The sequence below is a fragment of the Ciona intestinalis genome, unplaced genomic scaffold (assembly GCF_000224145.3).
Source record: "Ciona intestinalis unplaced genomic scaffold, KH HT000101.2, whole genome shotgun sequence".
Lineage (NCBI taxonomy): Eukaryota > Metazoa > Chordata > Ascidiacea > Phlebobranchia > Cionidae > Ciona > Ciona intestinalis.
The window spans coordinates 338,267-353,201 of record NW_004190423.2 but is presented as its reverse complement, the minus strand read 5'-3'; the positions used below and the strand labels follow the sequence as shown (position 1 = coordinate 353,201).

General features: G+C 36.1%; 3 protein-coding genes and 1 long non-coding RNA gene across 4 annotated transcripts; 3 read left to right on the top strand and 1 right to left on the bottom strand.

Moving 5' to 3' along the window:
* Window positions 1-1,269: 1,269 nt before the first annotated feature.
* Window positions 1,270-4,570, top strand: LOC100181221 (integumentary mucin C.1-like). The gene is made up of 6 exons (XM_002119813.4): window positions 1,270-1,923; window positions 2,197-2,341; window positions 2,577-2,915; window positions 3,409-3,548; window positions 3,785-3,908; window positions 4,176-4,570. Exons 1-6 carry the CDS (start codon window positions 1,755-1,757, stop codon window positions 4,360-4,362), a joined length of 1,104 nt encoding a protein of 367 aa, XP_002119849.1. The 5' UTR covers window positions 1,270-1,754; the 3' UTR covers window positions 4,363-4,570.
* A 163-nt stretch (window positions 4,571-4,733) lies between these two features.
* On the bottom strand, window positions 4,734-7,419 carry LOC100183566 (problable inactive peptidyl-prolyl cis-trans isomerase-like 6). Its single transcript, XM_002119654.3, has 5 exons — window positions 7,113-7,419; window positions 6,491-6,679; window positions 5,863-6,073; window positions 5,308-5,500; window positions 4,734-4,908 (listed from the first exon to the last, which is right to left on the bottom strand). The coding sequence occupies exons 1-5, from the start codon at window positions 7,290-7,292 to the stop codon at window positions 4,791-4,793; spliced, it is 891 nt and encodes a 296-aa protein (XP_002119690.1). The 5' UTR covers window positions 7,293-7,419; the 3' UTR covers window positions 4,734-4,790.
* On the top strand, window positions 4,848-5,879 carry LOC113475093. The gene is made up of 2 exons (XR_003396835.1): window positions 4,848-4,928; window positions 5,650-5,879. It is a non-coding gene; the product is annotated as an uncharacterized LOC113475093 (long non-coding RNA).
* Window positions 7,420-8,050: 631 nt separating the features above from the next.
* Window positions 8,051-14,762, top strand: LOC100176543 (dnaJ homolog subfamily C member 16-like). Its single transcript, XM_026838631.1, has 11 exons — window positions 8,051-8,329; window positions 8,669-8,795; window positions 9,194-9,373; window positions 10,643-10,827; window positions 11,325-11,460; window positions 11,753-11,877; window positions 12,790-12,923; window positions 13,257-13,458; window positions 13,677-13,859; window positions 14,149-14,297; window positions 14,604-14,762. Exons 1-11 carry the CDS (start codon window positions 8,120-8,122, stop codon window positions 14,731-14,733), a joined length of 1,761 nt encoding a protein of 586 aa, XP_026694432.1. The 5' UTR covers window positions 8,051-8,119; the 3' UTR covers window positions 14,734-14,762.
* The last annotated feature ends 173 nt before the right edge of the window (window positions 14,763-14,935 follow it).

Genomic DNA, 14,935 nt, shown 5'->3' with positions numbered 1-14,935 from the left:
AGTGAGCATGAGGTGTATGAATACACCATGTGTGTCTGGTGTATAAGAAGACACCCATGTTATAACTCGACAGTGAGCATGAGGTGTATGAATACACCATGTGTGTCTGGTGTATAAGAAGACACCCATGTTATAACTTGACAGTGAGCATGAGGTGTATGAATACACCATGTGTGTCTGGTGTATAAGAAGACACCCATGTTATAACTCGACAGTGAGCATGAGGTGTATGAATACACCATGTGTGTCTGGTGTATAAAAAGACACCCATGTTATAACTAGACAGTGGGAATGAAGTTATGAGTATATAATGTATGTCCTGGTTCGAATCCAGGTCAGGATTGAAGAACCAGGGATTCTGGGTTCGAATCCAGGTCAGGATTGAAGAACCAAGGATTCTGGGTTCAAATCCAGGCAAGGGTAAATTACTATAGAAACCATGAATATATTATTTTACTTTGTCTTCGCATTGATTTCCCTTTACCAAATATCTCTACCATTGAGGTGCTGGGCCGGGTCTGACATAACGAATTCAAATTAGACGGTTCTACCTGTCAGTAATGGAACTGGATTGGGCAGAATGCGTTCTAACTGAAGCTGATGAAGCTTGCGTTAGGGTAACCGTCACAGCGACGATTGACGTCTTGCACGAGTGTACCTCAACCAAATCAAAGTAAAAATGAATCGGTTGGAAGAGATCGCGAAATTATAGTATGACGTCATGGAGATATGACATCATAGAAGGCATGACGTCATAGAAGGTATGACGTCATAGAGAGTAGAAACAGTGAACTTGTCGTTCTCCTGGCGCATGTGGAGACATGGCAGTGGGTATGAGTTATGACATGCTTTGTGATGTAATAAATAATTCCCCGGCTCGTTTACGTCATATACAGCTTTGTTTACTTCATAATGCCCATTATTACTCATGGCATGAACAATCAAAGTTCGTGATATGAACCTCGTGATTCGTGACGTCATCGTATCCTCCGATAGATTACTTAAGTTTTGAATTCGTTGACTAATCTTCGGGTTAGTGTTTTATGGTGCGGCAATTGAGGTTTATTCTATATGGGTGAGGTTCTATCATGTAGCATGTCAAAGGCCTTGGATTTAGGTCAGGGGTCCATATGTAAAGTGCTGTGGGGGAACGTGGATACTGTTAGCACATAATTTTGCATATTTTAGATCGAGTTTTTAACAATTAACAACGCGCTTTTGTGGTCGCGAGCATGCAGTTTTATAATTCAGTAAATATTTTTAGTTTACTACCAAATAGGGCGATAAAAGTGAATGAAAACATAAACCATCTTACCCCAACCTACTATAGATGCGCGAAACATGGTAAAGGGGAAATAGCCAACAAAGCGAAAGTGATAAAACAGGTTTATTTCGAAATAAACAAAATATTTTCATTCGCAAACCAGTTAAAGAAGAAACAGATCTAATAACGTGAAGCAGATTATTCCGTAATGCGTATATAAGTATATGAATATATGCGTAGTATGCTATGAATAAGTTTGCCCTGTTTTATCAGGCATATTTGGTAGTAAAAATAGAACACTCAAAGAATTCTAAACCGTATCCTCACGACTCCCATAGACCGTTGTTAACTGTTTAAAACACGATCAGAATATTTGGATAATATGTCCGAAAAGTGTCCCATCTTCCCCCACCCTACTATATGTAGTAACGTTGTTTTATGTTATAAACACTACAGTTGTGTTAGCGCCCATTAGTGATACTGTTATAGAATGTTAATTTTAAAGCTCATATGTCTTGTGTTTGTTGTTGCATTTCATGTTCATGCTTTGACTTGTAAGTCGGGATATGCCGTCACTTCGTTGATAACTCAGACGTCATCACAAGTAATCACGTGTCCGGCCGGAAAAGACGCGTGCGTGAGGGTTAAGGCTACAGGGTGTAAGATATTCAATAAGAAGATAAAAAAAAACTAAAAAAAAACACTTATAAAACATACTTGGTAACTTGTAGGCGGGCACGAGGTGTATGAAACAAAACACCTGTGTTATAACGACTGTTGTTGCCCCGCCATGCGAGGATAAATAATTACATCCCTATTTTTTTCATTTACATGGATTGATGCGACCACTTTTCTAATATAAAACCTTCCATATATTAATTATTATTTCTATGGAATATTTCTATGTTATATCTTTAACCCATTATTTGCAGCTAAGTTCGGCATACGCGCGACCGGTATTGGTTACAGTTGTAGAAGTGCAGCGAATTGCAGCGAGTTACAAGCTCAATGTAAAACTTTCGCTTTGTCGACTATCAGTGGCTTTACCAGCCTGGCGTTGACTCCATCTGTTATTAAGTAAGTTTGACCATAAGAAGTTTTAAATGCAGAAAAACGGAGTTTGATTTATCTCTTCATATATATAGTAATAGTAATATCTTCGTGAGATTTAACAACTGTCGTTTTGCTGCTAACTTCTTCCCTTCGCTTTTTCAACTAAATCGATCATCGCTATTATTATAGAAGAGATAAATTACATTTACTTGGCGTTAAAATACTTTGTCGAAACAAATAATTTGTAATTTTATTTTAGTCGATGCAAAGTTGGATGCTGTTTCACCGACAACTGTAATGCTAATGCAATACGTACTTGGACAACAACAACAACAACAACAACGACTGCTTCGACTACAACACAAACAACAACAACAAATAAAACAACAACAATAACAAATGACACAACAAACAAAACAACAACAACTACAACAGAAACAACAAACAAAACAACAACAACTCCAACAGAAGGTGTTCCTACGCCACATGCAACAGTTAAAACGCCTTCAACCGCTACGACCCTTCCTCCTGGTAAACAAACAACAACAACAACAACAACAACAACAACGACAACAACTGCCAGACCTAAATACCCAAGGTATAATATTAACTTAAAAAAAAACATATAAAGTTAACAAATATGGGTGAATGGTAAATGTTTTTTATTCTTATATGACGGGCAACGACATTCGTTATAACCCAGGTGTTCTGTTTCATACACCTCGTGGCCGCTTACATGTTACCACGTATGTAACTATATGGGTGGTTATTGTATATTCTGCTGCTATTTCTGCCAAGCATATGATAAGGAAAACTTAGTTGTGCGTTTTAAGCGACTGTCCTTGCCAATCCTTTTCGTTGTTTCAATCATTTAAATATTTATAGTAGGTTGGGGAAAGATGGGACATCTTTTAATCCCATTTTCTCGTCCCATTTAGTAGTAAACAAAGAAAATTCAAAGAATTATAAACCGTATCCTCACGACTCCCATATACTGTAATTAATTGTTTAAAACACGATCAGGATATTTGGATATTATGTGCTAAAGGTGTCCAATCTTCCCCCGCCCTTCTATATCTTTATTTACTCAGATGCTGGTCGGGAATGGACATCACACGTTCCAATATTTACCTACTGCCAGTTGGAAATATGTCTCGTTCAACGGAATGCACTCAGTTTGGAAACGAGGTGGCGTGTATAAGAGGCACTGCTACAGCGACGCTCGACACAAGTAAGATTAAGATAGATATTGCTTTATGAGTGTATGTATCCCTGGTTTAGACACTTAACGGCAATTGATCCAACCCAGTGGTCACTAATGGGTTGTCTAAATTGTCAGCCAAAGTTACATACGTGGTAACTCGTAAGCGGGCACGGGGTGTATGAAACAGAACACGCCTGTTATATTACCCGCCATGCTAGGATAAAGCAAGTTACATTCTTCCATTTTTTTCCCACTTCATTCAGACGTAGTAGACGGGATAGGATACGCTTGCATACGAAGATCGAACTGCACCGACATCCCAGCAGACTGCGTTGGAACATTGAAAACGCTGATACGAAACCCAATACTTAATTTGGCTACAATTACGTAAGTAGTGGTGACGTAACGGTTATGTCATTGTATACTAAGTTGTGATATTTGGAAGCGCGTCTGCTTCTAGCATAGAGCTTTCAGGTTCAGGGCTTGATGCTGCTAATATTAAATAAATGGATGAAGGAATGTAACTTATTTAACCTTGCATGGTGGGGCATGACAGTCATTACAGCATGAGTGTTCGGTTTCATACAACCCTTGCCCGGTTACAAGTTACCATATAATTTAGACACAGCCGTTAACATTACTTCTGATCCACAGTAACTGTAAGATCGCATGCTGCTATGGTGATGACTGCAACACGCAACCAATCGGGGAGTCGGTTCCAACCAGCTCGGTGGCGCCGACTAACGACGAAATGACAACAAGCAACAACGCTTTGCGGATAAACATAGAATTGTTCTTCGTCCTTGTTAATGTGATGTTGGCTGGTATAGTGAGATTTTAGCAGACAAGACATGTTTGCGATGTTCGTTTTAATCGGCGAAAAATGTTAATGCACTTAAAGATTATTGTTTAAACTTGCCCTTATACAAGTTACTTATTATAGCTGTCTGTATGACGTATATGTGTCACGTGCGACATGTTTTCTTTCGCTATGGGGATTTTCCCTGTTGTAGTACAATGTATAAACATTAATCAAAGGTTACAGCTTGCCAGTGAGCATGAGGTGTGTGAATACAACATATGAGTTTGCTGTACAATAAAACTATGTTAATTAAACTACTTTAATAGCAAAAACTAAATGGTGCGGCACGAGGTGTATAAAACAGAACATCCGTATAATGACTGTCGTTGCCCCGCCATGCGAGGATCAATAAGTTACATTTATTTATTTGGGATTTATTACAAAACAATCAACAACAGAGAGCAAAGTTAGTTTCCAGGCACATAATGTCCACACCCAGCAACACGGCAATCTACTTTCGGTCGTTCGTTAAAAGTTGGAAGATCTTCGAGGGTTTTCAGGAGTTCAGTCCCTTCTATTAGTGTTCTGTGGATAATATGAGCATGGTATAACTAAAGATTCGTGCATAGCTATTTTTAATCCACTGCTGTGGGACACTGGTTGGTGCAGTAACCTCAATCTCAGAGGTTATGGGTTCAAGGCTCAACGCTGCTACCATTGTGGTTGTTCATGCTTTTGGGCAAGATATGTAACTGTAGTTGCCTTAAAAATCACAGACAAAATTACATTTGTGGTAACTTGTAAGCAGGCACAAGGTGTATGAAACAGAATACCCGTGTTATAAAGTCGTTGCCCGGCTATGCAAGGATAAATAAGTTACATACGTGGTAACTTGTAAGCGGGCACGAGGTGTATAGAACAGAACACCCGTGTTATAACGACTGCCAGTTATGCGAGGATAAATAAGTCAATACACCAACTTACCCAAACGCAACATACTGGCAATCCATCCATGGGGCTGGCTGTAACGTAACGTAGAACTGCGAACCAGCTGTGTGTCTTCCTTTGTTAGCCATACCCAGCATCCCCCTTGTTTGATGCTTGATAGCAAAGTTCTCATCCTCAAATACCTCACCAAATATTGATTCTCCTCCATCACCCCGACCATGTAAGATGTCTGGAATGTTAGAGGTTATGGGGGAAGTTTGAACGTTGTATTGTGTGTGGGTTTATATGGGTGAGGTTTTATGGCAAGGGACCAAGATTTAGACCAGCGATTGCCCTTGTTAGTAAGAATCTTTGTTGACACGCTTTATTCTATGGCAGAAAACCTGAGATTTAAAAGACCCATTACCGTAAAGCACCATGGAAGTTGATGCATTGTATTTACCAGATATGTTTATCATTACAACAAAACTATGTACTTCTATACGTTTTATTTATATTGATTTTTATTATTCCACAGCATTAAAATAGAAAATAAAACTTTTTTTTGTGATTTACAAATGTTTGATTTGAAACCGATTATTATCTACTTACCCCCTCCTTGTATCCAGCCATTAGGAACAATCCTATGCACAGGTGATCCACTGTAGTTCAAATGCAACCCACTTGGTAAGCTACCACATTCACCAGTACAAAGGGACTTGAAGTTCTGGCAAGTCTTCGGGCAGACTTCACTGAAGAGCTCAAAAAGCAATCGACCCGATTTCTCGCCGTCTACGGAGATGTCCATGAAAACGAATTCATTCTGGGAAAAAAAACAAATTGTTGGTTCGTGTATGCTGTTTACAGTCAAGTTGCTGAAGCTATTGCAGTGTGTGGATAAGCAGGCAAACTTCTATTAAATTCAAATGAGTAAGGTCCTGCAGCATGGAGTACAGTGGAATTAGACCACAGTTGTCCAATTCAATTACCCCAACATTGTATATGCACATACTATATGGGTAAGGTTCCACAGTGAGGCATGCCATCGGTCCTGAAGTTTAGGCTAGAGTTGCCCATTACCGCCAGGTTGTTACCGCATGGACCTCACCAGGTATTGAAGCCTGTCGCTTCCACCAAGGTAGGCGACAAGGGCTTTAATGGGTATGGATGGGGGATCTTTCCTTGACACACCGGCAAAGAATAAATGCTCTTGTCTAGCAAATAAGCTGGACATACTTACTTTGCTCTGAAGGAAATAATCTTTATAGGCCTCCGTAGCCATCGCAGAGTAAAGAGTCTCCGGTCTAAAATCTTCATAACTGTAATCATCATGCGCCCATTGTAGTAACTCTTTGTGGTTCCCAATAAAGTTCCCATTCACAAAACAGATGACCGGGTCCATGTAAGACCATAACTCACCTTTTAACTCCTGTGTATGTAAAGATTGATGTCTTGTGGGTTTATGCGTTTCTAGTGTACTGTAGTTGCTGGGAGCATACAAATGCTATATTGTTCTGTTTCATATGTACTTGTGGGGGATTGTTTTGTGTTCGATTTTAGATTACTTCTGTTAATGTTTACTTTTACTGTAAAGTGGTTGAAAGGAAATATATTAATTTGTTTGAGTTGGAGTGTAGGCTAGCATTTAAGTGACTTATCTCTGGTTGTTATATCAGTGTGCAGATAAACAATGAATGTAACTTGTTTATTCTCGTGTTACAGAGTTACAACAATCGTTAAAGCACGGGTGTTCTGTGTGTTTCATACTCCTCGTGTGACTTAGTGGGGGATTTTTAGTCAATAAGTCAACCATACACAATTGACCTTACCAAGGTACAAATAAATAAACCGAAATAACTTACAATTTTCTTGCTTTCAACATATCGGTCCCATTCACATTCCAGCATCGATTTTATTGCTGGCTCCTCAAATTTATCCCCATACTTCAGTTTCAAGTCTTCTGCGCAACATTTCGCGATATGGAACGACTCGTTTTGCAGCAATCCAAACACCTCTATCTTGGTCGCTTGACCAACCGGCATGTTTAGCTAAATTTTGAGCGAAAAATGTAAAAAACGGTTCGTTTTTACCGTTATTTTAAATCGAAAATTGCTTTGTTTTTTCCTGTTGGCGCGTATGTTGGTGTCATGGCAACAGCATGGCTCTAGGTGGCGCTCGTACTATAGTAATAGCAGGGAGTTACCGAGCATTTAAAAGGTAAAGTTAATATATTGTAAGCCTCTAAATAGTAATTTATTCATTCTGATTAAAATAATAGCATTTATTCTCAATTTTAAGCATCATTTTTAATTAATTTAGAACATACGCTGAACCGTATTTTAAAAATTATTTTTTTCGAATATTTTACGCGCCAATAACCACGTAACGGTTGAGTAAATTTACTATATCAGCTGTTCGATGATTAGCGGGTTAGGGGTCTTTGTTTGAAGTAATTAAACCGGTTAATTAGTGTTTTCATGCGATTTTAGGTGCTTATATGCTATACGAAGTGTAAAACAATGTGTGGTTTTTTTATATTGTGTATAATACAGTTATATGTTAGAGTTTTTATCGAAATAACAGCCACGCTTTTAACCAAATTCTTATTTATTTATTTTATCCTTAGCATGTTATAATAACGGTCGTTTTGTTTATAATTTCTATATTTTCGGTATCTTAATTAAATTAATCCTTAATTATTATTAAAATTAAACAAATAAATATAAATTCTCTTTGTTTTTTTAATTAAATAGATCTTAGTTATTGTATTTAAATAGGTAAATGAATAAATTATATAAAACTGTTTTATCTGTTTTTAGATCACTGTGACATCATAATCATCTTCCTATCTAGTAGGTCAAGGTTCACCATGCAGTTTAAATATCTTTGTTTTATCATAATTTGTTTTATCAACATTATAAATGCATTCGACCCGTATGCTATTCTAAATGTTGGAAAATCCGCTAAACTTTCCGAGATTCGAAAATCTTACAAACAATTGGTTAAGGAATGGCATCCAGATAAAAATAGCTCGCCAAATGCTCAAGAAAAGTTTATAGAAGTACAGCAAGCATATGAGGTATTAATTGTTGTTTGACTTATTATTACCATAATAATTTTGCGATTTAAAAGCCAAACTTTTTTTTATTTAACATTTTTGCAAATCCTGATCTTCAAATGGCAGCAAAACATATAAGTTGAGTTGACGCAATAGTTTCAAAAAAGGGATTTTTTTTATTTAAAATTCATGCTATGTAAGTCGTCTGAGTCACATAGTTATATACAAATGGGTAGATGGAATGTGACTTAATTTATGTTATATTGTTTCTTTGAATGGTTATACATTATTTCTAAACTTAATAAGATTTCTATAGTTTTATGTTCGTACTTTCCTATTCTAAATTTGCCTTCTTCGCAGATTCTCTCAAATGAAGAGAAGCGCCAACAATTTGACGAACACGGCCACACGAACGAGGCCACACAACAATGGACGCAACCAAGAAACACGAGGTTCAGTGATTTCTTTAGGGAAGATTTCTATTTCAGTAAGTTGGGGTAGAGTATTAGTTAATGAATATTTTTCATTTTGGTTCTGGTTTTTATAATATTGCCGTATGACTTCGCATGTAGACACAAAGATGTTTTGTTTTGTCATCATATTTTTAATAAATTCTACTCTTAACATGTTTAAAAAGTCTCTTTGTAAATGCAATAGGTTTTGATTTCTGTTTTGAAAGTAAATATTTTGATTGAATGTGTGATTAGGATTTCGAGTTCTATGTTCGTTGCCTTTTAGGGCTTTAAAATTGCTCCCTTTTTATTTCTACATAACATCATATAATTATTTCTAAAAATAAACAATTCAACATTTTTTTATTTAAACATTGTTTAATATATATTATGATATTATTAAGATTTAACAATACAATTTATTTGGTTGTAGATTTTGAGCAAGACGGCAGCTCCACAAGATCTATATCAACTTATCAATTCTATCACAAAGTATTACCCGATAGCGACCATACACCTCAAATTATTTACGTTTATTCCACTTTCTGTGGCCAGTGTATTGTTATATTGAGAAGCTCGTGGGAAAAAGCTGCAGTTGACCTCGAAAAACTAGGTGAGTGTGATGTCATAATGGGTTATGTTATGTCAACTGTAATATATGTTTTATTCTATTTAAATAGAAAATAATAAAAGGTATTTTTATTTAAAAAAAAAGTATATATATATATATAATAAAAACAAAATAAAGCTATTATTATTCCAAACCTAGCGCTGTGTTTTGTTTATATATTTGAACAGTGTGAGCAATAACCATAAAAATATAACAGTAGTAAGCTTGTATCTATATGTTATAATTGTAACTGTGAGTCACTGTGACAGGCGCATGGAATTATATGTTTAGTTATTCATGCGCATGAAGTGTTTTGGTTGAATATACAAGTGTGTATGGTGTATTGTAGTCATATTGTTTAATCTTATAAACATTGCAGTGTACCGTATTAACAATAACAACTTTAATTTCTCTCTTTGATAACGAAAACAAAAATCACAAAATGGTAACAAAAAAACAGGATATAGCGGCAGAATAAATGACCTAAAATACGCTTTCGGTTAAAAACATGTTTATATAATATAAAACAAACAACAAGCAATTTATATTAATTATTTTCAAGTTAGACTTCTAATAGGGGAAGTGTATGAACAAATGTATTAGTGTTTATATTATAAAGTGCATTGATCCATTAATGCAAAGTTATGTAAACATCTATAGTACGTTTATGGTGTTATTGTTAGTGTATTGGACTTTATATAACTTTGATTACAAACTAAACATTAGATAGTTGTCAAACATAGGGAACCTCATTGAATAATGTGGTGAATGCAATATACTTTGGCTCTGCTTGTTTGTATAGACACCTAACAGCAGGGTAAAATCTGGGGTGACATTGTTAAAATACAGTTACACTCATAGTTGTCAAACATAGAGAACCTCGTTGATTAATGTTGTGAATGCAACATACTTTGGCTCTGCTTGTTTGTATAGACACCTAACAGCAGGGTAAAATCTGAGGTGACATTGTTAAAATACAGTTACACTCATAGTTGTCAAACATAGGGAACCTCGTTGATTAATGTTGTAAATGCAACATACTTTGGCTCTGCTTGTTTGTATAGACACCTAACACCAGAGTAAAATATGTTGTAAGGTGTAAAAGTGGCGGCTAAAACATATGATGTTACCCCTGGCCCTGTTTAAAAACATACTCCAAACATTAGATTATAAACTAAGAAAAGTTCTAATATATCCACTAGGGCAGAACTGATTTAACTTATTCTCATGAATACTTTCCTATATCATAATACTAACTATGACATCACACAGGGCTTGGTGTTGGAACAATAGACACAACATTCACCACTAGAGTAGCAGCATCATTAGGTGTATCGAGGATACCGACCACAGTTGTTATATATAATGGCAGATACGCTTATTATAAGGGAATCATATCGTACCAGAACCTTAAAAACTTTGTCAAGGACCAATTGCCAAGCCATCTTGTTAAAACTGTAAGTTTGGGTATTTGTTTTATTAGTATTATTTGTGTAAACTGTCTCAGTGGGCTTCAGATGGTCACAACCTGGGTGTTGGGGTAATAGACCTACATCCCAGGGCTCAGGCATGCCTCACTGTAGGACTTCACCCATATAGAATAGAATGTGCATATACAATGTAGGGGTAATGGGCCAACTCTGGCCTAAACCCCAGGTCCCATGACATGCCTCACTGTAGGACCTCACCTATATAGAAAAGAATGTGCATATACAATGTTGGGGTAATGGGCCAACTCTGGTCTAAATCCCAGGTCCCATGACATGCCTCACTGTAGGACCTCACCTATATAGAAAAGAATGTGCATATACAATGTTGGGGTAATGGACATCTCTCGTCTAAACCCCAGGTCCCATGACATGGGCTATAGAACCTAGGTCCCATAGGTACTTGACCAGCGTACAGCACTTAAACTTTTAACTTTAGCTTCACTTACATTACTTTACCATTTCAGCTAACCCCTGAAAATGTTGATCAATTTCTTGGTGGAGTCAAGCAAGATGATCGGCCGAGGGCTGTTCTATTCACCTCCCAACCCTCCCCAACATTGCTATACACCTTGATGGCTCTTAAGCATCAGAAGTATATTGGTAGGTTTGATTTCCTATACTCCCTCTTTTACAGCAAACAAAAATCAACTTAAAATTTTATTTAACCAAGAAATGATAGGATAAAACTAGGTAAGCGGGGGAATCTAACCTTGGCCGAGCTGTCAAGGGAAGATTTCCCATCCATTTCCATTAAAGTACATATACAATGTTGGGGTAATGGGCCAACTCTGACCTAAATCCCAGGTCCCATGGTGTGCCTCACTGTATGACCTCACCCATATAGAATATATCTGACAAAATAAACTTTAAATAAGTTTATATTTATTTTTAGAGTTTGGTTTTGTTTCATTCTCTCCCACCACGAAAACAATCGCCGATAGATTTGGGGTGAAAGGTCAAGGGCCTACACTTCTTATTTTCAAAGAAAATCAAACAAAGCCTTCTGTTATGTTACAAGTAAGATTCTGATGTCATAATTTGTAAATAAACAACAAACAAAACGATTTGTTTACATAAGTAAATTGCTCTTGTGCGAAAATATTCGCAAGTTCCATCAACTTTTGTCTTGTTGTATGGTAAACCAGACCCTAACTAATGTTGTACCAACGATATATTTCATCAATAACTGGCATTATCAGTCTATTGTTTAAATATAATCTTTTAGCACTCATATTGTTGGACGATTCTCGTTGCTTCGTAACAGAATACACCAAGTGCTACTAAATAAGCAGCAAACATAAATCGAGTGTAACTAATGATGTAGAAAAAATATGTTTCCTAATAACGAGCATATTTGTCAGTCTAATATTAAAATAGATTTATTAATATATCCACTATAAGATAATGTATTCTCCCATATACTGGTATTGTCAGGTGTAATATAGAAAATAAGTTGTCAAATTATTTATATACCAATATTTTAACGTCCATATAGGTTTTCAACCATGGTAAAATCAAAACATCGGTACGCCATAACTTGCCATAAAAACTTTATTACTTTTATATATCTTGCGCATGTTATTCAAGGAGTTATAATATATAGACATAACAGTTTGAAGTAAAGCAATATATTTATCATGAGTAACGACATGAATGTTATGAATCACATTAACTACGTGTTAAACATTTCCTTTTATAATAAGTTTGTGGTGGTTTGAGTGGAAATAACAAAGAAATTTCTGTTTAAAAAACGCTGAGTGTAGATATTTCTTTTGTTTGTTCTTTTTACACCGAGGCGAGCTACGCTATAGTGTAAACGCCGTTTAAAAGAATTAAATTAAAAAATTACTTCATTAAAAAAAAACTACTCATCAAAAATGATACATTATTTTAAAAACCTAACCAAAAGTCTTCTTTATGATGTCATAGTCGTCGGAAATGCCCCGGGGAGCCGTAAATGAAATTTTGTCGAGTCATCATTTCATGACAATACCAAGAGTGACATCACAATCGATATTTGACGAGTTATGTCCGCCACCTAGCGGCCAATCTTTCCATATTCAGTAAGTTTAATATGATTTCTATTTGGATGTTACGGGAATGCGGAAAGTTCTTTCAGTGGGCGAGGTGAAGCTGCATTTGTGGATTAACTTTAAAACAAGTCAAATTAATCGCATTGACCACATTAATCAATGAGGCGCTCTATATTTGATAACTTATGATTAAAGGTACTAATACCTTACAGCTTACAGCATGTATGCAACTTATTGTGCTGGAACCATCCAATAAAATTGCCATGTTTTTATGATCTTTACTAAAGGGTGCTATATATATAATGTATGTGTTTACATTGTATATGTTTACATAGTGTGTATAAAGTGCTTTATTTATCACAGCATCTGTGCCATATATTGCACCGGAGCAAATCCCGGAAAATCCGACAAAATTCTTGAAAATCTTCGTCGCTTGGTAACGGTTGCCATGGAAACGGAGGATCAACTTTCTGATTGGTTAAAGTTCGTTTACGTTCTTTCCGATAAACAACCGACGTTCGTTCGATCACTAAGTGGCGCTGATGAGGTGCCGGAAGAACCTGAGGTAAATTTATAAGATTTCTATAAAATAAAATTATAAGATTTTTATTTTGACAACATAAATAATCCGCCCCAAAAAAAACAATTTATTAATAAGCAGGTGCACGTAACACACACAGCTTTTTTTTATTAGTTTCAATCGTATTATATGTATGGGCTATACTGTGCAAATGATGTTTTGGTTTTGAACCTAAAATGAATTTTACTGTGACATCATAATAGATCTACCTTACATGGCGACGGTCGTCACGACGCGGCTACACCACCACGACATCAGCAAAACACTGGGATGACTTAGCAGATCTTAAGTTCCAGAAGTTACTAACATTATCGATACGAACAGCACACCAACGACAGTTTGAACGAGAAGTTACGTTCGCTCATGTGAAGGATGAACTTGCACCGGTGAGTTGTGGAACAAATCTCATGGTGTTTTTATTTGGATGTTATTCAAATGTTTCACTTGTCATACAACGTCATTACTTACTGCAAAGTGTATTGACCAAGGACGAATATGCCCACAATTAATTATAGCAGCGTTTAGCCTCGAACTCGTATTCACTGGGATAAACTTTACAAACTTGTACTCTGTTCTGCGTTTTTCTGTAAAGCTGGTAATAATTCTTGTTTTATTGCCACGCTTGTGCCACTAGTTGTAACAGCAAGAATATAAATTTCTCATTTTCAATTTCAGTTTATCCTTGTGCGAATATTCCAATCTTCATATGAATCTGTAGTTGATTGTATCAAAGTAGTTGCACGACTTAGTGAACAAGAATTCATGTTAATGATGATCTCAACCATCTTCTGTGGGATCATGCTCTACTCACTTTGTTTCAACAAGTAATTAAAACTACTTTGGATTAATTTTAAATTAAGTATTTTGTTCATGAAAAAAATAATTGTAATAGTAAATATCATAATGACATCATAATTAAATATAACAACACACAAATAAAAAGACAAAACAGTCTTATAACTTGAAAAGGGGACTATAATGTTAATGATTTTGAATATATTAGTTTATGGGTCAACCCTGTTATAACGACTGTCGTTACGTGCAATGAAACAATAAATAAGTTTCATACCTTTTTACATACAATATTAATTACATAATTATTTGAATTATGATGTCACCAATCCCATTAGTGGGAAACCCCCTCCTCGAAGCCAACCAACCACCAAATACTCACAAGATGTCAGTAGCGAGCCAGGAGAGGAAGAAAGTTATTCTTGCGAGGAAAATTCTGACGATGATGTTGAAAGTGAAGAAAGGTAAAATAGATATCTTATATATGTCAAAACATAGATATCATATATTTACACAATGTGTCTCAACCTTAATGGCTCACAGCAGTCTATTCATGATAATAAAAAAACAATTATATTCAAGCTATTCAAGCCCACATGCCTTATGTTGCTTGCACGTCCATGCCACCCATAACATAATGTCAGTGCTGCCTGGGGTGACATGTCTCCAA

Bases quoted from the DNA above. Each gene is read 5' to 3' on its own strand.
- LOC100181221 (XM_002119813.4), top strand. From the start codon at position 1,755: ATGTTAATTTTAAAGCTCATATGTCTTGTGTTTGTTGTTGCATTTCAT. The intron at 2,916-3,408 runs GTATAATATTAA...TTATTTACTCAG, and splicing joins GCCAGACCTAAATACCCAAG to ATGCTGGTCGGGAATGGACA. The intron at 3,909-4,175 runs GTAAGTAGTGGT...TCTGATCCACAG, and splicing joins CTTAATTTGGCTACAATTAC to TAACTGTAAGATCGCATGCT.
- LOC100183566 (XM_002119654.3), bottom strand. From the start codon at position 7,292: ATGCCGGTTGGTCAAGCGACCAAGATAGAGGTGTTTGGATTGCTGCAA. The intron at 6,074-6,490 runs GTAAGTATGTCC...TTTTTTTCCCAG, and splicing joins ATTATTTCCTTCAGAGCAAA to AATGAATTCGTTTTCATGGA. The intron at 4,909-5,307 runs GTAAGTTGGTGT...TATTATCCACAG, and splicing joins TGCCAGTATGTTGCGTTTGG to AACACTAATAGAAGGGACTG.
- LOC100176543 (XM_026838631.1), top strand. From the start codon at position 8,120: ATGCAGTTTAAATATCTTTGTTTTATCATAATTTGTTTTATCAACATT. The intron at 11,461-11,752 runs GTAGGTTTGATT...ATTTATTTTTAG, and splicing joins TAAGCATCAGAAGTATATTG to AGTTTGGTTTTGTTTCATTC. The intron at 11,878-12,789 runs GTAAGATTCTGA...ATGATGTCATAG, and splicing joins AGCCTTCTGTTATGTTACAA to TCGTCGGAAATGCCCCGGGG.